The sequence below is a fragment of the Girardinichthys multiradiatus genome, chromosome 5, assembly GCF_021462225.1.
Source record: "Girardinichthys multiradiatus isolate DD_20200921_A chromosome 5, DD_fGirMul_XY1, whole genome shotgun sequence".
Taxonomy (NCBI): Eukaryota; Metazoa; Chordata; class Actinopteri; order Cyprinodontiformes; family Goodeidae; genus Girardinichthys; species Girardinichthys multiradiatus.
The window spans coordinates 3272264-3295368 of record NC_061798.1 but is presented as its reverse complement, the minus strand read 5'-3'; the positions used below and the strand labels follow the sequence as shown (position 1 = coordinate 3295368).

Sequence of the window (23105 nt, the reverse complement as noted above, 5' to 3'; positions counted from 1 at the left end):
TTTTAAAACATATTATTGCTGCATCAGACAATAAACACAGCCCTTTCAGCAAAAGAAATACATAGAGAAAGCCTGGCAACAACCATGAGAAAGAAACAAAAATGACAGACATGGAGGTATTAGGCCAAAGTAAAAGTAGAAAAGGAAAAAGGAAGCATGAAATACAAACATAATGGGATGCAGTAAGGAAAGGAAAGAAGAGCATCTGAGAGGGTGAAAGCTGCATGTCTCATTGTGTCTACAACAACAGGTTGGCTGTCATTGACAATAAGAGCTCCAAGATTATTTTAATGGTAGCATTAACAGGAGTAATCCTCTTAGTCACAAGTACTTCTGCAGAGTGTCTGTAGTGCCATTAACCCAAAGATATCTTTCCATAAATCACCTCTATCCTTCTCAAACTTGTGGAGATTTTTTGACTCCTTAGCAATTGTATTTGGTCTGGTTTGCTCCCACTGAATAAATATTTCTGCAAAAAGAAACTCAAAGTATGACGGTGGGTGTTTTTGAAACATTTAACTGGCCATGTGGCTTTAGTTAGGATATTCGTCACATTCTAGGTAGAGTGGGTGCATAGTGAAGAACATAGGCAGATTCAGCAAATCTTTTATAACAATTCTGAACTAAAACAGTTTAATTTAAGTTGTTATTGTTACTTGAAAAAACTGAAGAGCCAAAAGAACAAAATCATGTAGGAAGGTTGCAGGAACAGAAATAAAAGTAAAGTTAGAAATTATCCCAAACAAGAATAACTGCACCTGATCATTCCCAAACAAGCAGAATTAAAACAACGAGAGCAAGTTATGATTAAAACGTTCTCAAAGTAATCTTAAAAAATATTCCGCATCATAATTTTTCTAGCTTTACAGTTCCAGGTGACATCTAGCCGCTCTATCCTGAGCAAAGTCTGTTTAAAGCAAAGAAAATTGGCCTTTTCTTTGTCAGCCTAACAACATCCATGTCTAATAAAGCATGAAGCCTGCATTTATAAAAAGGAGAAAATCTGGATTACCATCACACTATATGCGTCTCCTTACATTTTCCCTGTACAAAGGTGACGAGGATAGCTGGTTAGCAGTGTTACCAAGAAGCAAAAAACAACTTTTTAGGTTCTGGTTCTGAGTGCAGGGTGATGAGAGAGTGTGAAGATTTTTTCAGGGATAAAAAAGGTCTGAAGAATAATATATATGCTGAATGATTCATTTTTTAATTACTGTAGGAAACATACTGGTATAAAACATTCTGTGGGAATTAAACCAATAAAACTGATGGAACAGTTTGCATATATTTTATTTTAATCAATACCGAGTAGAAATGATCCAGGTTTAACAGCTAAAAACACTTCAATCCATCAGTTAAATTTTAACTCATTTTTAAGATCATTAGCTGACTCAAAGTGACTCATTTAATTACTCAAATCAATTTCTTTTTAAACCCTCCGTGTTCTTTAGAAACAGGCAATTTTATCAATTAAATGGAAAAAACAAAACATCTACACAATTAACCAATGGTTCCTTAGCAACAGGGTAACAGCACATATTCAGTGTCCCAATCAAGAATAATCTGCATGAACATTTAATAACTCAGATAGATGAATACTAAACACACCAGATTAACAAGGATACAGTCTCATTGGTCCGAACAAATAGAACCTCTGCTGGGTCCTGCTTGGCAACAGAATCGGGACTAACAAGCACCATAACTGGGTGGATAACTGTAATATTAACACCCTCTAAAGTTTTTACCTTTCAGCTGAATGAAGCTGTTGGAAATGAAAGTCTTGTGCTGTTCGAAAACCTCCTGAAGTGTCCAACAGTTTACCTAGATTCAGTCTAGTGGATAAAGAAGAATCGCACATGCCCCCATTATTCTAATGTCTATATAAACAAAGAACAGAATGCTCCAGTCTTTGTTTTCTGTGTATTTTCTGTTGACTGATTAACAAAGGTCAATGTGAAATGGCTTAAAAGACCCAATTTTCTTAAAAAGAAGCTGGATTTCAATCAAAAGAGAATCAAGAACACAAAATGGTTGGCTCTGTTTGAAGATGTTTTGCATGGTGCTTCTGTAACCAATCTATAGTGCTTATACAAACAGTTGTGTAAAAATAGAAATAAAGTTCGGAGGACACTGTAATAATAATAGCACAATGACTGTATCAAAGAAAACAAGGACAGATAAAGCTTTAGACCTCAGTTTGTGTGTAATTGATGATATCCTCATATGTCTTCACGCCCTTCTATCTGCTCCACCTAGCCTCTTCAGCTGACCTCTTCTTGTTTTCTTCCTTCTGCTCCACTCACCTCTTTAGTTCTAGTACCTGCAGTCGTTTCACAAGCTCTCATTAGTCTGCCATTTCTATTTGCTTATTGTGGAACCAGCACACTGACCCTCATCTGCTCTCCCTCCCCTCTCTGACTCTCTTACTATCATTCTCAACTTCATTTTCTCCTGCCAAGTCAGCTCTCTGTACCCTCTTTTTCACTCGACCAGTTCTTAAGTTCGTTCAAACTAGCCAGGCCATTTATAGGGAAGGTTGTGCTCTGTTCAGCCTCCAGGTCTCACTGTGTTTTCTGTTTATTTCTTTTTGTCTTTTCAGCAACAAGGATTTCTTTTTTGACGCAATGTCTTACTCATGTTTCCTTTCCTGCCCTGCCAGGACTTTCAGAATCAAATTGGCTTAAGTGAGTAACAGATGACACATGTTGCCAAAGTGCAGGCAGTTATGGCTGCAAGAAATCTTTAAGAGGCTTTCATTGTTGCCAAAGGTTCTGCAACCAGTTCTTAGATTACTGAGAGCAAAGGGGGCCAACGAATGTATCTGGCTTCATTTTGTGTTTTATTTCACAGTATGAAAGCCTATCATTTTGTTTATTTGACTTGGGAGATGTGTGGGAGGATATTTTTTTTACCTAGCAGAGTAACCAAAGGGTCAGATGAACCAAGACACTGTGCAATCGTTTGTTTTCTAAATATTATCATTTGTAAATTAATTTTTAGGCTCTGGATTAATTAGCACATTCACCAATAACACCCAAATCTCATACCAACATGACATTTCATCTCTCCCTACTTGCAAACCTTCAGTTCATGTACAGGGGTTGGACAATGAAACTGAAACACCTGTCATTTTAGTGTGGGAGGTTTCATGGCTAAATTGGACCAGCCTGGTAGCCAGTCTTCAAATCACAGCAGAATTAAATGTGCACCTCAACTCTCCTGTTTCCACCAGAACTGTCCGTGGGGAGTTCCACAGGGTCAATATACACGGCCAGGCTGCTATAGCCAAACCTTTGGTCACTCATGCCAATGCCAAACGTCAGTTTCAATGATGCAAGGAGCGCAAATCTTGGGCTGTGGACAATGTGAAACATGTATTGTTCTCTGATGAGTCCACCTTTACTGTTTTCCCCACATCCGGGAGAGTTACGGTGTAGAGAAGCCCCAAAGAAGCGTACCACCCAGACAGTTGCATGCCCAGAATGAAGCATGGGGGTGGATCAGTGATGGTTTGGGCTGCCATATCATGGCATTCCCTTGGCCCAATACTTGTGCTAGATGGGCGTGTCACTGCCAAGGACTACCGAACCATTCTTGAGGACCATGTGCATCCAATGGTTCAAACATTGTAGCCCAAAGGCGGTGCCGTGTATCAGGATGACAATGCACCAATACACACAGCAAGACTGGTGAAAGATTGGTTTGATGAACATGAAAGTGAAGTTGAACATCTCCCATGGCCTGCACAGTCACCAGATCTAAATATTATTGAGCCACTTTGGGGTGTTTTGGAAGAGCGAGTCAGGAAACGTTTTCCTCCACCAGTATCACGTAGTGACCTGGTAGTGACCTGCAAAAAGAATGGCTTAAAATCCCTCTGACCACTGCAGGACTTGTATATGTCATTCCCAAGACAAATTGATGCTGTATTGGCCGCAAAAGGAGGCCCTGCACCATACTAATAAATTATTGTGGTCTAAAACCAGGTGTTTCAGTTTCATTGTCCAACCCCTGTATGTCATTAGCTTTTTGTTTTCTCTATAATTGAGCATTTGAAATAAATATGGAGAATACTTGCCATAGAAATGTTCAAATCAACCATACAGTGTAATTGAATCTGATATCATTTTTTGAAAACTTCAATACACAATGTTTCCATCTAGTTTGACCTGGTGGAGGTCAAACTCTTAGTGACCTCCACCAGGTGGATCATATTTACTGGAGTCATTTCCTTACTGTAGACTATGAGCAGAATTTGGAAACAAATCTTAAATCCTGTTTCCATCGCCATGCAGTGTATTTGATAGACAACATAATGGAAATACAACAAAACAAAACACCTATGCCAGTGACCACAAAGACCACGAATAATATGAATCACCAAGAGTTGCTAAATTGTAGAATTCATGAGGATTCCTGGAATTTTGCATATTTTCTGCTCCAGTTTGTGATGCCCTAAAATTCAGTCAGGCCACAGGTACCAAAGATGAATAGTTTGGCTGGATTCATACAAATATTGTCCAGAATTCAGTATGAATTACAAGAGTCTGTAATTCATATTCCCTTGCACGAAAGTTAGGTATCAGTTAACAATATACCGAATGCATCTAAAAATCAGGTATGATTAAATCTGAATTTGTTATTATTCTTGACAATTTTGAGGATTTTCCATTAAGATATTATAAAAAATTGATGACTCTCAGGGATATTTAGAATTAAACATTTTTGAATGAAGTTATTGTCTTTTGCCAATAAAAAGTGCTTGTTTTTGGACATAAAATGTAATAAGAAACTAAATTTAAAAACAGTTCATTTCTGTTTTTCTTACATTTTTTTTATATTTTGGTTTTGTACTTTTTTCTAATACATTTTTTCCTTTATTTCTTATTTTTTCTTATTTTTTTCTGAGGGCAGAAGAGAGATTCAGGCAGTTTTAGGGGGTATAATGGTCCTGAGTGGTCAAACTTCACAATGAAATAGGAATTTAAGAATTAACTGAGACGTTTTGGATTCGGCACCAACACTCTAAATGTTTGCCACAAATTCCAGATGGCTCAAGAATTGCAAGAAATGACAGAGAATAAAATAGGTATCGGCTACAAATTCAGGAACTTATTACGGTTCAATTAAGGATTTGAATCTGATTTGATTAAATTGACTTTGTAAAGTGCCTTCAGACGACATGTTGAGAATTTGCGCTGAATTGAATTAAATATAATTTGACACTTCTTGGCTATTCATGTTATTCATGGCCTGTGGAATAGTGGTAGTAAACAAACCAGCAAGTAAAAGCAGAATTATAGCTGCACTGTATTTATTTTTAACTTAACAGAAACTGTATGTGTGACCATACCATTTACCAGTTAATTAATTTCCTTTTTCATTAAGTTTAGGAGATTTTTGGTTTAAATTTGACCTCAGCACTAATTAAAGACGTATTATAAGCAGTCTAAATCTCATCGGTTCAGCTGCATTGTGTAATGCAATGCGAAAGAGGAACAATGATGGTTATATTTGCAAGGCAAAGAACATAAAACACAATCTACCTACTGCATAGTATTTAGCTATGTTTCTCAATCTGTCTCTTGTAACACAATGCATTAGCTGTTACACACACACACACACGTGCGTGCACACACACACGCACACTCTCTTTGTCTTCACCCCTTACCCTTCCACCGTATCTCTCTCTTTGTCTGGCTCTCTATGTGTCTCCCAGACTCTTTGTATGGAGCCTGCCACAACATTTTGATTTACTTAAGTGACTCCATTCTGCAATCAGCCTCAGACGTGAACTGCGTGCTTCTGCTCGTGTCCTCTGTGTGTGTTTGCGTGTGTGTTTATGGGAGTCGAATCCTGATGACTAGCCTGACATTCATTAGCCTGATCAATGATTGAGTCCTATCCTACCTCTCCGTTTATTCTTGTCTCGTCTTCAACATATTTTTTACAGTTTGACCCATCCCTCCTCTTCTAGTTTTTGCTCTTCAGCTCTGGATGTGGAAAACAAAAATGGTTCATTTCAGAATCTTTTCCTCCCTCGTTCCCTGAATCATAATTGATGAGAACTGGTGTTGAAAATATGTTGGTTTTTTTCCTCTCTCCTTCCTGCCTTTCATTTAGTGCCTCATTGATTAGTTCAAGTGTTGAGGAGAATTGCCTGCTTGGTCCCAAAGTAAAAAGCACTAAGTGTAATTCATGTTTCTCTCTATGCCGTGGTTGGACATGTCTACTGCTTTCACTATAGACGATGTCAATAAACCCTGGCGTCATCCTGCCGCTGGCAAAGAAACTTTGCGTGTTTTTTATGCTGCTTTTTCCGCTCTCAGCTGATTGACTTGGCGTCTATTGAGGCATCTACAGGCTGGACAGTGGATGATTTTTGTCGTCTTTTCACTATCAACGGGAAAAAGACAACTTGTCTGTAACAGAGGAAAGGAATCACACCACATTTGCAACATATCTCTTACAGCATATGGCACCTCTGGATGAAAACTAGAAAAATATATTTGTTGATGTATAGGCTAAATTAAAGATTCTTAGGTCATTAGCTAAGTATGACAAATTTGGTTCATTTGCATACGTAAGGCAAATGATCCGGATTTGTTAGCTAACAATTCCTCATCAAACAACATCCCTTTTTGTTAACCTATGAAGATTTTATTATTTACTGAACCTTATTGCATCAGAGTCTGTTTAAAAGGCTTTGATCTGAACTGTATCTATTGGATCTGAGTCTGCATGACTACTTTGGATGGATTTATAATTGGATTGCGCTGAAATGCATTGGGCAGAGCAGGTTAAAATAAGCAGAACTGGAATCTATGCAACTAGATTTGAAATCTCTTTATAATGGACTGACATGACTTTTGTTGTTGAACTGTTGCAAGAGCAGAGACTAGCATATCAACAGTAACATTCAGATAGTTACTGCTATAGTATTACTGCAATATGGTTACCTTAGCTATAAAATTCTGCATCATTATTACTGCAATAATCTATCTGAAACTGTTAAAATAAGAATAAAAAAACAGCCAAAGCAGAAGATCTAAAATTGCACAATAAGCATAAATGTGGAGAACACCTCCACTCTAATAATAATAATTTACATTTTCTTATTATAATAATTTTTTTTTCAAAGTTTCATATCTCTTTTTCTTGCTTTAACCACTGAAAGAGAAGATGTACTTTACAAGAAAAACAAAAAAACTTCACCAATCAGGGTTCCTATTAGTTACATTTATTACCACCAGACCTGGTATGCAGGACACCATCCACTAAGGTGGTTACAGCTTTCCTGGGACATCCAATAATATTTGGACTTTAATGGAGTGGATTGTATTTGAATTATATCGCGCTGGCAGTTAGAATGAAACAAGACTAAACTGGACTGAATTGAATTCATTGGATTGAACTGAACTGTTTCAGGTTTACTTAAAGTTAATTAGTTTGGTTTTACAGCATAGTGTCCTGACATAGCTAATGTTGTGCATTGCTCCAATCTGAACAAGCTGAAGTAAAATGAAATTGAATTGATGGGCACTCCAAAATGGTGCAGAAGGGAAGCTTAACTCTGATGCTGCAGTTATTGCTGTGTCCTCCAACATACTGGGTAAAAATGAAACAAATATCTACTTTTAAACACCAGATCTCACAGCTGAAATCAAACTTAAATGCTGCTGGCCTGTGAATGACTGTAGAAATAGCTTTCGTATATGAAACGTTTCATACACTCTTTCATTTTTAACTACTGAATTCACTTCTTTTTTTCTTGAAAACCATTCAAATTAAACATAAGGAACTTGGCAACTTGTATTGTGCAAAGCTTTTCTGCTACATGGTCACTCAAGTAAACAATAGTATGAATACCACTGGGTTCTCCTGTATGTTTCCACATTCACAGTTCCTCCCATTCTCTCTCTCTTTTCGTCTTTGTGTGCAAGAAAATATAAGCCAAAGGTCTTTCTTTTGCGTTGCTTGATTTTCCACAAAATCAGTGGTGCAAAGAAAAACAAGTATAAGAAGGGGTACGCAGTAATACAGACAAATAAAAGGGGGAAAAAGCAGGTCTAGATAGAGAGGGATATTTTAGAAGCTTGGCTGAACATTGCTTGGTTAGGTCAAGCTGGGACTACTTTGGGAAAAGAGGACCACACACATATCCACAAACATATGTATGTGCACATCCTCTAAGGCATTTCAGGACCCAACTTGAGAGCTGTTTCTGATTGTGTTTAGATGGCAATGTATATATGAGCAGACGTCTGTCTGTCTCTCTACTCCCATCACTCCATCTGGCTGTCTTTTTTTTTTTTTTTTCTCCCTTTGATGCCCATTGTCCTAATGGTATCTGAGTAATTATGGCACTCATAGTTTTTCAGGCTATCAAAGTGTGTTTCCTATCCAAATCTTTAGTGTAAGAGGACCAATCCATGCTTACTGACCAGCCAATACAGTTCAGCATCTGGTACTTATCACATAAAAAAAACAGATCCTGAGCAGAACTGAAATCCAGTATACTGAATGGAACCATTCCCAGATTGTGCTAAGCTCGCCATGAGCTACACAGCCTATTAGCACTAGAACAGTGGTTCTTGAACCATTTTTTGCACTTTTGAAGATTATTCACACAATACTGCACAACTTTGAGTAAACATGTTGCTCCAGTATTTTATAGTACAGAACCCAGAGATTGTTATTAGCTTGTTATGATACTAGTACTTAGCATAGTCATGGAGTACTTTAATAAGAAAATGTCACTTGTTTTCGTACATGCAACTAGAACATGGTTAGGTTGGGTTAAATGTCAGTTCTGATTTTTGAAGAAAATGGAATAGAGCCTTAACCACCAGAACTTCATTCTGGTTCACTGAGATCTGCTTCAGTTTGTGCTAGAATCTTCTCCTACTTCATTGAGAAGTTTCTGATGAAGAAGAGAATAACTTGTCTGAACAATGCATGTTTTCATATACCTTTTTAATATTTATATTTTTTAAGTACCGCTAAAAGTACTAGTAGTGGTAACTGACTCACCCCCTTACATCTATGATCCACTTCGGAAGGTGTATGGGTTAAAACAGGATTGGGGAATGATTGTAACATAGTGACACAAAACAAAGCAACAACAACGGCAGCAGCCCAGTCTATTGGTGCAAACAATAAAGTGTTGATAATGGTGCACAAAAGCTTTGCTTGTATGTTAATCATTTGATGCATAAGACAGCCGGCATGGTCATCACCACATAGAGCTCAGTCAGGTATACAGGGCAGGCCTAAAACACAACATCTGCACATTGCTCAGGTGAAAGCAGCCAAGATATAGGCTATGATCTTTTGATTCTGTGATCCCATGTTCAGAAGGGTCTTTTGTCAGCAGATTGAGTTGTTTGATGTGAATGCCACTGTTATTGGTAAAGATGCTATGCTAATGGGGCTCCACTGCTTCATTAATACACCTTCTCAGACCTCACCGAGACCCTGAAAAGCCCATCCAGAATTTGGATGGGCTTTAATTTTATATGCCATAGAGGGGTCTTCATACAGAGTTCTGGGAGTGTTTTTATCCGTGGCTCAAATAATCAAACTGATTTCAACCTAAATCACAGTATTACATGTCAAAACAGTAAAGCAGGCTTGAGGACAACATGACCTCATCTTAAGTATGCGATTTTCTCATCCAATACATTTTTGATGTAATGTGGTTAAAACTGACAACCTCTAAACACAGTTGGTACTTATCACACCTCTGCTGAAATAAAATGGGAATTATGGACATTACCAGTCCTTCAACTAAAGTTAGGGTTAAAAAAAATGAAATAACCCCTAAAAGTCCCTTTACCATGTGTTACAGATATGTACAACCGGGCTGCATACTCCTCTTCTTCCTCCTCCTCCTCTTCTTCTTCGTCTGAGTTTGGCTCAATAGCCTCGGCTAACAGCGGGTTGTCATGTGGATTTGACTGTGGATGTGATTGGTCAATGACAGGTGATGGGCAGGAGGGGGAGGGCATGGAAGAACCTATGAAAGAACACAACCAAAAAGGAAAAAAAGATAGATGAATTTAAAGAAAGTAATAAAACAAAGAACTTTAAAAGTTACTAAAATCTTAAAGTAAAATGACTGAACAATGAAGTATGATGGTTCCTGCTGAGATCGCAACATGTGATATGAGACTGAAGACACTGCAGCAGCTGAAAGACAATATCAGGACTTTAGGGCCAACACAACCTTGTGAGAGCCTGGTTCTTCACCAGCACTGGTTCATGACTGAAAGAGACTCCACTTCAAGTTGTCGAGGTGTCTGAGTGATGAACCTGAGGAAAAGTTGTCCTTTTGTTGCACCGCCTTGAAAGCAGACTTACAAGAAGAGTGCAAGGAAAATCAATTGTGTATTGATGTGGTAACCTTGGCATTTAGTGACTTCTGAATGCTAAATTACACAGCTCCCTGCTTGTGTAAATTTGTCTTTCTGGTCTGTGTGTATGTTTTGGAGGAACAGATAACTTTGTCCAAATTTGGAGCAATCCATGGAAATGCAACATCACAAAAAAATCCAAGCAGTTCTGTTGAATTAAGGCTACCTTTCAGTATTTATTTTACTAAAAGGCAACCTAAATTTATTTATTTCATTATTGCTTAAGCTTTTTCATCTTTAGAGAGACACTTGCAGTTAATAAATGCTATTTCTGAGTCAGAAAACCCCAAACTACTTCAAAATTAAGTAATTATTCAGACAGAAAATCTATACTCCATTGAAAATCATCTATAGGTGGATGACAATGTAATGTCTGTTGCAGCACAATCTGGATATCTTGCAAGGTAATAAGAGAAGGGATTATTTTCTTCACACAAAATACTTTTTCAAACCGAAAAATGTTAAAATTGATGTGTGGCCACTTATTGGCAACGCAGAAAAAGGATGGAAAAAGGGTTTCTACAAAGATAATCTATTCAAAAAACAAAGGTGGAGAAACAGAATTGAAACGGAAGGATTTCTCCTCAACCACCAAAAAACCGTCTCTTGTTTTTAATCCGTGATTATGAAACAATTGGAATCTTAGATTTAAGGAAAGAAAGAATTCAAACATGAAAGGAGAAGACACAAGACATGTTAATGCCGCAGCTAGAACAAATAACTCATTCTAAGGGTACCGATGTGAGCACAGTTGTTGTTTGTGAGCATAAAGTTTATCACATATGAAAATGCTTCCTTTAACTTTTTATGTGTCCTATGTCAGGAAAATATGTCTGCTGATGCATTAAATCAGTAACTGTCCCATCACGCAATACTCCTGCATATTTAGCTATGCTACTTAGCTTCAACTGCTACTGTTGTTTTTACTGGGTTTGAGCCAAAGGATAGAGAGTGTTTAACTGCCGCTGCAGTCTCTATTTCAGCACCTCCACATCCCTTCCACCTAGCACATGTGTAGGATTAACTTCAAGTGACGTGTAAGGTCCAAACAAAATATTGTGGTTAAACTAACTGCAGACGGCCTGATGAAGTTTGAGTGGCATGACAAACGGTGTCTTTCAGAATAATGTCATGTAGTAATCCCCCATGAGTAAAACAAAGACTAATTGTGTGGTGAAAAGGAATACTTTGCAATCACCGCATGACTCATTGATATAAAGTATTCTGATGAAACAATTTTTGGGGTAAATATGCTGAAAGACACATGCCTGTGCACAAAATAACAGTACTTGTGAGCAGAAATTACATTTACCAGAGAGCTGCCAGAATTTTAGTGTTTTGTCACAAGTTGTCAATTGTCATTGTGGTGAACTACAGAGTACATGACATATTGATTTTAAATCCCCCTATTGGGTGCTAGTTTGTTAAGTCTCCAAGCTACTTCACTCAGATAACATTTCCCCTAATTTCCTCCTCCCTACTGGAAAAAACACCATATAAATCCTTACTTTATGAACCCAAATTTTAGATGGACCATGAACTAACTAACAAAATCTTTAACCTCAAAAACAAAACTTTTACTAGAGTCACTTGTTGAAAAGATGACACCATTTGGTCTATTATCTTCATAAGCATGAACAGAGACAAAGTAAAAATAGCTTTCTTTTAAAACACCCCCTATGTTGGCCTTTCCATTATTTAATGTAAATACAATTCTGACATATCAGACATTTTACACTTCTGCTGTTGTTTCTGGCTGTAAAACAGTAAAGCAGCTCAAAGGAAACTAATCTGATGTAGCATGGCCTGAGTGTAATTATTTTTCTGCCCAGCCTTTTGGCCTTCTGTTTCACTGAGATAAAAAAATCACATACAGCTGTTGGACAATGAAACTGAAACACTTGGTTTCAGACCACAATAATTTATTAGTATGGTGTAGGGCCTCCTTTTGCGGCCAATACAGCATCAATTCGTCTTGGGAATGACATATACAAGTCCTGCACAGAGGTCAGAGGGATTTTAAGCCATTTTTCTTGCGCCCATCTAGCACAAGTATTGGGCCAAGGGAATGCCATGATATGGCAGCCCAAACCATCACTGATCCACCCCCATGCTTCACTCTGGGCATGCAACAGTCTGGGTGGCACGCTTCTTTGGGGCTTCTCCACACCGTAACTCTCCCAGATGTGGGGAAACAGTAAAGGTGGACTCATCAGAGAACAATATATGTTTCACATTGTCCACAGCCCAAGATTTGCGCTCCTTGCACCATTAAAACCCACGTTTGGCATTGGCATTAGTGACCAAAGGTTTGGCTATAGCAGCCCGGCCATGTATATTGACCCTGTGGAACTCCCCACGGACAGTTCTGGTGGAAACAGGAGAGTTGAGGTGCACATTTAATTCTGCTGTGATTTGGGCAGCCGTGGTTTTATGTTTTTTGGATACAATCCGGGTTAGCACCCGAACATCCCTTTCAGACAGCTTCTACTTGCGTCCACAGTTAATCCTGTTAGATGTGGTTCGTCCTTCTTGGTGGTATGCTGACATTACCCTGGATACCGTGGCTCTTGATACATCACAAAGACTTGCTGTCTTGGTCACAGATGCGCCAGCAAGATGTGCACCAACAATTTGTCCTCTTTTGAACTCTGGTATGTCACCCATAATGTTGTGTGCATTTCAATATTTTGAGCAAAACTGTGCTCTTACCCTGCTAATTGAACCTTCACACTCTGCTCTTACTGGTGCAATGTGCAATCAATGAAGACTGGCTACCAGGCTGGTCCAATTTAGCCATGAAACCTCCCACACTAAAATGACAGGTGTTTCAGTTTCATTGTCCAACCCCTGTATATGTAGTATTGTCTATTGATTACCCATCCCCCACTCCCCATTTTGAGTGAGGTTGGATATTGGCAAAATTAACTCTGTTTGGCTTTTGCTGAGGAAACATGAACATTACATGATTAGAGCTACATGAGAGAAATATTAAAGAGCAGCTATGCTCCACTGCATTGACTGCATAAATTGGACAGAACCAATCAGCACAATTATAGTCTCCTGCAGAGAATGCTATTTTTCTAGAAAATGTAACAAGCTGTCAAACAACTGTGCTGACTTAATTTTACTGACATTTACTGTTTTGCAATTAACAACACTGCTTCAGGAAGCATTTACTACAACCCAAGAACTATATTATATGTTCAACACAAAAGCACATGACTATGATAACAATATCTGTCGATTTAGCCCAATGTGTGATATCGTGGATGCACAAAAACTAAACATATCATCTTAGTTTACATAAATGACAATAAACAATGCAATTACAGCCAAAACTAAAAAAGTTAAAGTAACTACTTTAAACAGAGTAGCAGCAATGAAATCCATATATCATCCAGACCTATTTTTGATCTTGTGACATATTTAGAAATCAGTAGATTTTTTTTTGTTCTAATGGTTTCACCTTCAAACTATATGCTTCTAAAAGTCCAAAGATTGTTCCATATCACACCATAAATATCTCCATAGAAGACATGGGATGGTTATAAAACAACAGATAATTCATTTAAAAATAACTTGTGTTTCAGTTAGGTAAAATGGTTAAATGATGGGGTAAATTAATACCATTTCAGTTTCTTATACTATGATGATTGTTTCCTTTTTCTGTTTCTGGGAAAAAGAGGGTAATCAATCAAAAATCTAATTTTACAACCTGTTGGAACACTTTAAGCCAAGCCATAATAAGGAAATGCATATCAGAGACCAGACAGCATTAAACAATAAATTAAGAAAAGTGACACTGTTATTTTTAAATGTCCGATCTAAGAGTTTTAATGCAGGTAACTGGAGCTTAATCTGCCTAGGATGTAATACCATCTAAAATGTGTAATCTTAAAGCTTAAATGCTTAGAGGGTCTTTTGCTCAAGCTTTTTTTTTCTTTGCTCTTTCAAATCTACAAACATTGGTTTCTGGTTAGCAAACTTCTCTGGCTTGAAATCCTGTTTTCTAATTTTTCTTGAACTCAATAAATCTCCATATCAAAGACTCCCTTTGTAGAGCTCATTGTTGGAAAGATCATAGAGGAGGAAGGCCATTAAAGATGCCGCATTTTAGGCCCGAAGGAAATCCTAGCCCTTTCCTTTATTAACTCGGGGAACTGTTTCTATGTGTTTATGTGTGTGTAGTAAATAGCTCAGAAGGAGATGTTGTAATGTGAAAGCCAGATGCAGCTGTCCAGTTAACACCACAGGGACATAGGCTATTATTGCCTAGACGTTGGTTCTTCAGGGTCAAGCCAACATTCTTTTGAATCCTGATCAATGGAGTAAAAATAACTGCATGCTTTAATGAAAATGGCTGGATGCCTCCTGGAATCCCTCCTGACTACCTCAGGATATGGATTTATGCAGCATTCATATCTTGAGGGAACGCTGGAAATGAGTCATAAGAATCATATTTATTGATGACATTTCTAATGAACCCAAGCAGAGTGAAAACTAAACATTTGAAGTACCTTCCTTTATGTACTTGTTGCATGTACTAACAGTTATTTCTGTAAAAAGGCAGGATAAAGGTCAAATTTAGCCTCTAAGTGTGCAGGAAACTAGACTGAAGGAAACGGAGAACCTCTCATGGTTATTGTTTGTTTCACCAAACCAGCTCCACTGCTAAATTGGTGCAAGTGCTTTCTTAGTATCAGTTCCTCTGTTCCCAATACTACAAACAGGTAAGAATGACTTCTACACCCTGACGCTTTCAGGCCCCTTGCACATTGACAGTGCTGTATCCACTGCTTAAGTAGGGCTCACACCTGGGAAGAAGGGCGCACACCTCCAATTTGAGCCTAGGCTTGATGCGACAGGACAAAAAACAACTTCAGGTTTTCCCAGCCTACATGTGATCAGCTCACAATAATCAGTAGAATGTTATGTGCAGAGGCAGCACATAGGACAACATGATCAGTGTAGCTAAGTCCTGCTCTGCCACATATAAAAGAACAGGTTTAGAAGTGGTCCACCTCATCCCCTCTATTGTGTATTCAAGGGGCCACTTTCTCAGACTGGGAAAAAGCAGTAACAAAGCAAACATAGAGTTCTTCCTTTTTCACTGCTTTACAGGTCAGAGTTTCTGCTTTTATTGTTTTTTAACCATTTTAATTAGAACCTCAGCACAGTTAACACTTGGATAAATACAGTCTGTAGCCCTTAGTAAGCTCAGTCTTTGTGCGCTGGACAGTTTTGAGTGAGTTTCAGAAATAAAAGGAAAAGTTTAAAACACTTTCTTCTTGTCCTAATAAATGAAAAACAGATATCCATCCATCCATCCATCCATCCAGACCCCAAAACTACTCTGCTAACTGCCTCACCCCATACTAAATGCTTTGGCCATGGTCAGATGCTAAGGAAAAAAACACATTTAAAAGAAGCAAAACCTTGCATATTTTCCAAACTTATTCTTTACTTATTTCTGGGAAATAAAGTGATGACTTGCATTTAAAACAATAAAAAAATGTTTTGTACAAAATATATTAATGAAATGCTTTTTTCTAGCTGAGGACAAAGTTAAGACACCGTACCCCCTATAACCTAGTCTTATCTGCTTTGACTCAACTAACGTCAGTGATATGCTTCTTGTAGCCATCAGTCTGAGGGAGGTTTGTACAGTCTTTGTGATTACTTTTTAGGGACTTCTTTTTGCATCTTGCAGTCTTGCTCTCAGGATGAACTTGCTTGGACCGTCAGACCTGGACAAGTTGGCAGTTATTTGCCATCAGTCTGAGGAAGGTTTGTACAGTCTTTGTGATTACTTTTTAGGGACTTCTTTTTGCATCTTGCAGTCTGCTCTCAGGATGAACTTGCTTGGACCGTCAGACCTGGACAAGTTGGCAGTTATTTGCCATCAGTCTGAGGAAGGTTTGTACAGTCTTTGTGATTACTTTTTAGGGACTTCTTTTTGCATCTTGCAGTCTTGCTCTCAGGATGAACTTGCTTGGACCGTCAGACCTGGACAAGTTGGCAGTTATTTGCCATCAGTCTGAGGAAGGTTTGTACAGTCTTTGTGATTACTTTTTAGGGACTTCTTTTTGCATCTTGCAGTCTGCTCTCAGGATGAACTTGCTTGGACCGTCAGACCTGGACAAGTTGGCAGTTATTTAGAATGTCCTCCACTTGTAGAATATTTTACATACTGTGAAATAGATGATTTCAAATTCTGTTGAAACCTCCATAATCTCTTATAGAGACAGCTCTTTGGATCTGACAATGGTGCTCACCCTCACTTTAACAGTCACAGGGACACCACACTATATGTCTAAGGTTTAAACAGTGCAAACTATCTTCAAAATGCTGAGTAACAATGTTGTTCTAGTCATGCACCTGATCTAATACGCATATGTGTGATTTTAGCAATGTAAGTGGAAATAAATGTGGGGATTTTTGAATTTATTCCTCACCAGAAATCGTTTTTAATTACGTATTATGAAACATTTTTAAAGGTATTCTCTTTAGTATTATTCTTTTTCTCTATATTGTTGATGTTGATATTATGTCCAAAAATATTCTAGAAAAAACATAGGTCTTCTTAGGGTGTCCTGACTGTATATAAAATAAACTTTAATTTTATTACACTGGGTGAGGCGAATGACAAAGGACAGGTTAAATTTTCTAACATCTTAATCTCAAACACTTATTGAATATGCCCACAAAAACACTGTTATTATTACCTAATTTCTTCTTGTAAACATCAGTTTAGTTCCAGCTTGCCAGGCGAATAAACAAAATCACTCTCACATCTATAAACTCTAAATGTAAACTGAATTAGCAAGAACTGTATGAAGCTGTTTGTGCAAAGCTCATTTTTAAGCACAGATAAACAGAACCATCAATCCATGTTAAGCTCTCATAAACTTCTGAATAGAATTATAAGCAAAGTATATATGCACACATAAACCAGTAGCCTTTAGCTGTTGATGTTCTGTAATTTGAACTCATTTCCAGCACAGAAGAAAGGAATTAAATAACGTAATGTGATCATGGAGAGTTACCACAAAATATGACTTAGAGGCTACAATCCGAAGACAGAACATCTCCAGATGTTCTTCTTGTCTTAAATGGCTTGCTTATGTTTACACAACACCATCTGTTGCATTATGCGCTTTCAGCAAATATGTGGTTTAATGAGCCATATGCCAGAGTCGGCCGGTTTTCTGCTCTTATGTTTCTACATTTAGCAGTAAACCCGCTTCAGGCATGGATCACAGAAGAGTGAGGGAAAACTGCTAATATTGCTTAAAATATTACCACAAAATTATTTATAGAAATGAGTGAAGTCAAAGTAAAAAATAAGCAGTTATTCAGAATTAACCCAAACCTTTGATAGAGTTACTTCATAAAAATAAATGGATGAAACTTTTGGCTGGTGCTGCTTACATTCATATACAGAATGCTTAATGCTTCAGACACTCTGCATATATGGGAATATACAAGGGTAGGACAATGAAACTGAAACACCTGGGTTTAGACCACAATAATTTATTAGTATGGTGTAGGGCCTCCTTTTGCGGCCAATACAGCGTCAATTCGTCTTGGGAATGACATATACAAGTCCTGCACAGTGGTCAGAGGGATTTTAAGCCATTTCTTCTTGCAGGATAGTGGTCAGGTCACTATGTGATACTGGTGGAGGAAACCGTTTCCTGACTTGCTCCTCCAAAACACCCCAAAGTGGCTCAATATTTAGATCTGGTGACTGTGCAGGACATGGGAGATGTTCAACTTCACTTTCATGTTCATCAAACCAATCTTTCACCAGTCTTGCTGTGTGTATTGGTGCATTGTCATCCTGATACACGCCACCGCCTTCAGGATACAATGTTTGAACCATTGGATGCACATGGTCCTCAATAATGGTTCGGTAGTCCTTGGCAGTGACACGCCCATCTAGCACAAGTATTGGGCCAAGGGAATGCCATGATATGGCAGCCCAAACCATCACTGATCCACCCCCATGCTTCACTCTGGGCATGCAACAGTCTGGGTGGTACGCTTCTTTGGGGATTCTCCACACCGTAACTCTCCCAGATGTGGGGAAACAGTAAAGGTGGACTCATCAGAGAACAATATATGTTTCACATTGTCCACAGCCCAAGATTTGCGCTCCTTGCACCATTAAAACCCACGTTTGGCATTGGCATTAGTGACCAAAGGTTTGGCTATAGCAGCCCGGCCATGTATATTGACCTTGTGGAACTCCCCACGGACAGTTCTGGTGGAAACAGGAGAGTTGAGGTGCACATTTAATTCTGCTGTGATTTGGGCAGCCGTGGTTTTATGTTTTTTGGATACAATTCGGGTTAGCACCCGAACATCCCTTTCAGACAGCTTCTACTTGCGTCCACAGTTAATCCTGTTAGATGTGGTTCGTCCTTCTTGGTGGTATGCTGACATTACCCTGGATACCGTGGCTCTTGATACATCACAAAGACTTGCTGTCTTGGTCACAGATGCGCCAGCAAGATGTGCACCAACAATTTGTCCTCTTTTGAACTCTGGTATGTCACCCATAATGTTGTGTGCATTTCAATATTTTGAGCAAAACTGTGCTCTTACCCTGCTAATTGAACCTAGCCATGAAACCTCCCACACTAAAATGACAGCTGTTTCAGTTTCATTGTCCAACCCCTGTAAATATAAAACACACCAAGGCAGACATATTGAAAAAAATTAGACACTCAACAGTATGTAAATAATAAATATCAAGTCCAGTTTTTTCTTAATTTATGCCAGAGAAATTGATTCAATGTACACATTTTCAGCTTTATTTTTTTAACAACAAATCGAACATGAAAATGATCTCATTGCAAAATCTTTTTTTGATTTCAAATTTTGTTCATTTTTTGAATATTTTCAGTCTTCTCTTGTGTTCAATCAGTTACCCATGGCGAGATTTCACCGATGCAGACTCCCATGTTCTCTTGCTTTAGAAGCGACAGAAGAGGATAAAATAGTCATAGCTCTAGTGGGGATTACAACTGAAAAAATCTGTTATTTCACAGCATTTACACAATGAATCTAATCAATTCAAAGTCTTGTCTATATAAATTGTTGCTTTTCATTTATTAAAACAAGTGTTTATGATCTACAGGGTTGTTTTTATTTTTTTGAGTATGTAAAGTTAAGAGGAAATTTGAGTCACTTTAAGCTGCGTATGTCTGAGTTTTTTATTCATTCATTCCTTCCTTCATTAATCTTCATTCGCTGGTGCCCATCTCCAGCAGTCTATGGGTGAGAGGCGGGGTACACCCTGGACAGGTCGCCAGTCCATTGCAGGGCAACACAGAGACATACAGGACAAACAACCATGCACACACTCATTCACACCTAAGGGCAATTTAGAGAGACCAATTAACCTAACAGTCATGTTTTTGGACTGTGGGAGGAAGCCGGAGTACCTGGAAAGAACCCAGGTATTCACGGGGAGAACATGCAAACTGTATGCAGAAAGACCCCCGGCTGGGAGTCGAGCCTAGGACTTTGTTGCTGTGAGGCAACAGTGCTACCAACTGTGTAGCCCAGTTCTATTGTTTAATTAAACTAATTTGAAATCCTTAGAACTCCCTCCACAAAACTTAATTTAAAGATTTTGGTAAGTGAAGAAGTACTACCTCCCTACCAGGGCCTTTTTATGGGTACATTTCTATCCAGCTTATCTTTTCCTTACCTTGTTAAAATGCAGTGGAAATGCAGAGGGTTAATACGAGTCTACAAATATGAGTATTTCAATAGGAATTATTTTTGGAAAGTTAATTTATTTCATTAACTCAATTCACTAAGTGATACACATGTAGATTAATAATTACACAGATTGATGTTTACAAGCCTTTATTTCTGTTAATTATTATGATTTTTTGCTTCCAGCTAATGGAAACATGACAATGTAGATTATATAAATACTGCAGACCAATAAAAACATATTTTTAATAAAGAAAAGTTGCCGTAATGAAAGGTTTGTTTAACATCTGCTTAAGGGTTAGAATTTGTAAAAGATTCTTTTATTTTGACAAATGAAACTTATTGGAGTCTAATTTATTGAATCTGACAGTATGGGCAGTAACATCAGTAACGGCTGATGTTATGTATTTTTTAACATCGTATCATTCCCATAATTAAAACAGGGCCAATAAAAAAAAAAAAAAATGTGTGTATGTCCAACTTCTTGCCATGTGTTTTGGGTGTTTAGGCATGTGGCAGTGATAGTGGTGCAGCATAGGATTGTGGGGTGTTTAACTGAAGCAGAGAAGCAATGTCAGAAGTGTCACTGTATTGAAAAGGTAGGGAAATATACCTAACATCTGTCGGTTAGCAGCCATGACAGAAATATTATCGAATATCGATATCCACCCAAATTTCCATAACAGTGCATCCCTATTTTTAAGTGTCTTCAATATACTAAGGATCTATGTGAATATTTTAAAGCTGAAAACAAACCCTTTAAATTCTGGAAAATGTTCTGTTGTAGATGTTTTGTACATCATAAACTTAGAGAAAGAAATCTCCCATATGAACCTCACATCAACCCACTGATGAAAAAAAACATGAAGTGCTTCACATACAAACATACTTACTTGCCTTTTCACTGATAGCAATAACTTTAAGGATGAAACAAAATGAAATAATTTTTTTCCTTTTCAGGAGGACTATGGTAGATGTGCCTCCATAAATATCTCCTTGAAACAAATGGAAAAGTACAAAAGAAAACTCAAAGAACAGGAAACTCACACTTAATTGGTCTAAAATGACTCAGTCCTTTTCCTCTTCAGTCATTATCTGCTCTTTCTGTTACAAATTTTTGAGATATGTCAGCCTTTTCTTTGAGTGTACTAAAGTTTAAAATAGTGTTAAAGTACTCTGTCCTCCAGGTACAACTACAGTAACACACATAATGACAGACTGTCACAACCCATCACACACCTCCCACAGATCCACGCATGTGAGTAGAGGACAAACATATTGTAAGACGACACAAGAGCACACTAACTCAGCCACACCACTGAAAATACTTTTTTAAGACTGATTTAATCCTGTGATGGACTGGCGATCTATCCCTCTGCAACCTCTCAAGGATTACATGTTCACAGCAAATAGATGGATTTAATCTTAATCAACATCTAATCCAAGCAATGGTGGTTAATTAAGAAATGCTCCATTTATAGTTAAAATTATCTGGAGTTATACAGTGGAGTATTTAACAGGCGTTGTATGGCAACGTTGAAGAGAAAAAATTTAGAGCAACCCGACTTTCCATGAAGTGTATAATCAAGCCCACACATTCAGATGAACATGTAAACACACAGTGTGACCTGTCTCCTGATATCATTATTTTTCCTGCTAATGTCCTCTTTAGAGGAACGATTTGTGTATGTGTGGTATAATTTAGCTCTGTCCGTTGGGGAAAACCACAAGAGTGAGCAATGTGTTTCTACCTCTTTCAACAACAACACTCTATAAACATCTTCTGCAAAGACAGAGAAGCCAGATTATCTCTTAAAATTTCAGAAGACAGTACTTTACAGAAGCATTCATACTGTCTTGAACTTTATCAAATCTTGTCAGCTATTTTGATTTTATGTAGAAAAAGATACCTTTTCACCAATATAAACCTAAGAATATGCCCTGCATTTGCATTCACCCTCCTTTAATAATACTTCTAAACAAATTCCTAGTAAAAAGATTCCACTTGTGTATCATTTCCTCTAAAGAATACACAGCTGTTCTATGAAGGATGCAGCGGATTGTTAGACATTAGCGAACAAACAACTTCATGTAGACCAAGGAACACAGCAGATCAAGGAGAAGGTTGTAGAGAAGTTTAAAGCAGATTTTGGTTATAAAACAATACCCCAGGCTTTGAACATATCACACAGCTTTGTTCAATACTCAATCTGAACATGGAGAGAGGGTAGACAAACTGCAGACCTACCAGGACATGGACGCTTACCTAAACTAGACTAGGTATGCAGAGTAGATTTGAGCCAGAAGACCTGAGAGGTCTGGGTGGTTGATACACTGACAACAAGTCTGTAATGTATTTTGGTGCTAAGCCATTCAGTGATTTATAGACTAACAGAAGTATTTTAAAATCTATTCTCTGAGCTACAGGGAGCCAGTGTAGGGACTTTAGAACCGGGGTGATGTGCTCCACTTTCTCCACTTAGCTATATTTCTTTCCTCGAAGAAATAACTAAAGAAGCTACGACTGCCTTTAACTAGAAAGTACTCCTGGATCAGTGCTTCTGTGTTTTTTGGTGTCTTTGCGATGTTTTCTGAAACCCCCAGTCAGTCGTGGCAGATGACCACTCATACTGAGCCTGGTTCTGCAGGAGGTTTCTTTCTGTTAAAAGGGAGTTTTCCTCTCCATTGTCACTACATGCATGCTCAGTATGAGGGATTGCTGCAAAGTTAATGACACAGTGTAAGTGACTTTCCACTGTTGTTTGCAATTGGAATCACTTGGAATGTATACTTTGCTATCTGTGGTAGTTGTTATAGTAACAACCAAAGACATATGGAATCTGTCTTTGGTTGAATTGACTTTGTAAAGTGTCTTGAAAAGATGTGTTGTGAATTGGTGCTTTTAAATAAACTGAAATGAACTGTATTATTCTAGGGGTATGAATAATTTTCAGG

The 23105-nt window shown here is 38.0% G+C and overlaps 1 protein-coding gene across 2 annotated transcripts in view; it reads right to left on the bottom strand.

The window, feature by feature from the left end:
• LOC124868280 (teneurin-3-like) overlaps positions 1–23105 on the bottom strand; it is a 474572-nt gene that overhangs the window by 194329 nt on the left and 257138 nt on the right. For both annotated transcript variants that reach the window (XM_047365339.1, XM_047365340.1), the window contains one exon: positions 9839–10018. In XM_047365339.1, the coding sequence (XP_047221295.1) occupies positions 9839–10018 (180 nt within the window). The remainder of the gene's footprint in view (positions 1–9838; positions 10019–23105) is intronic.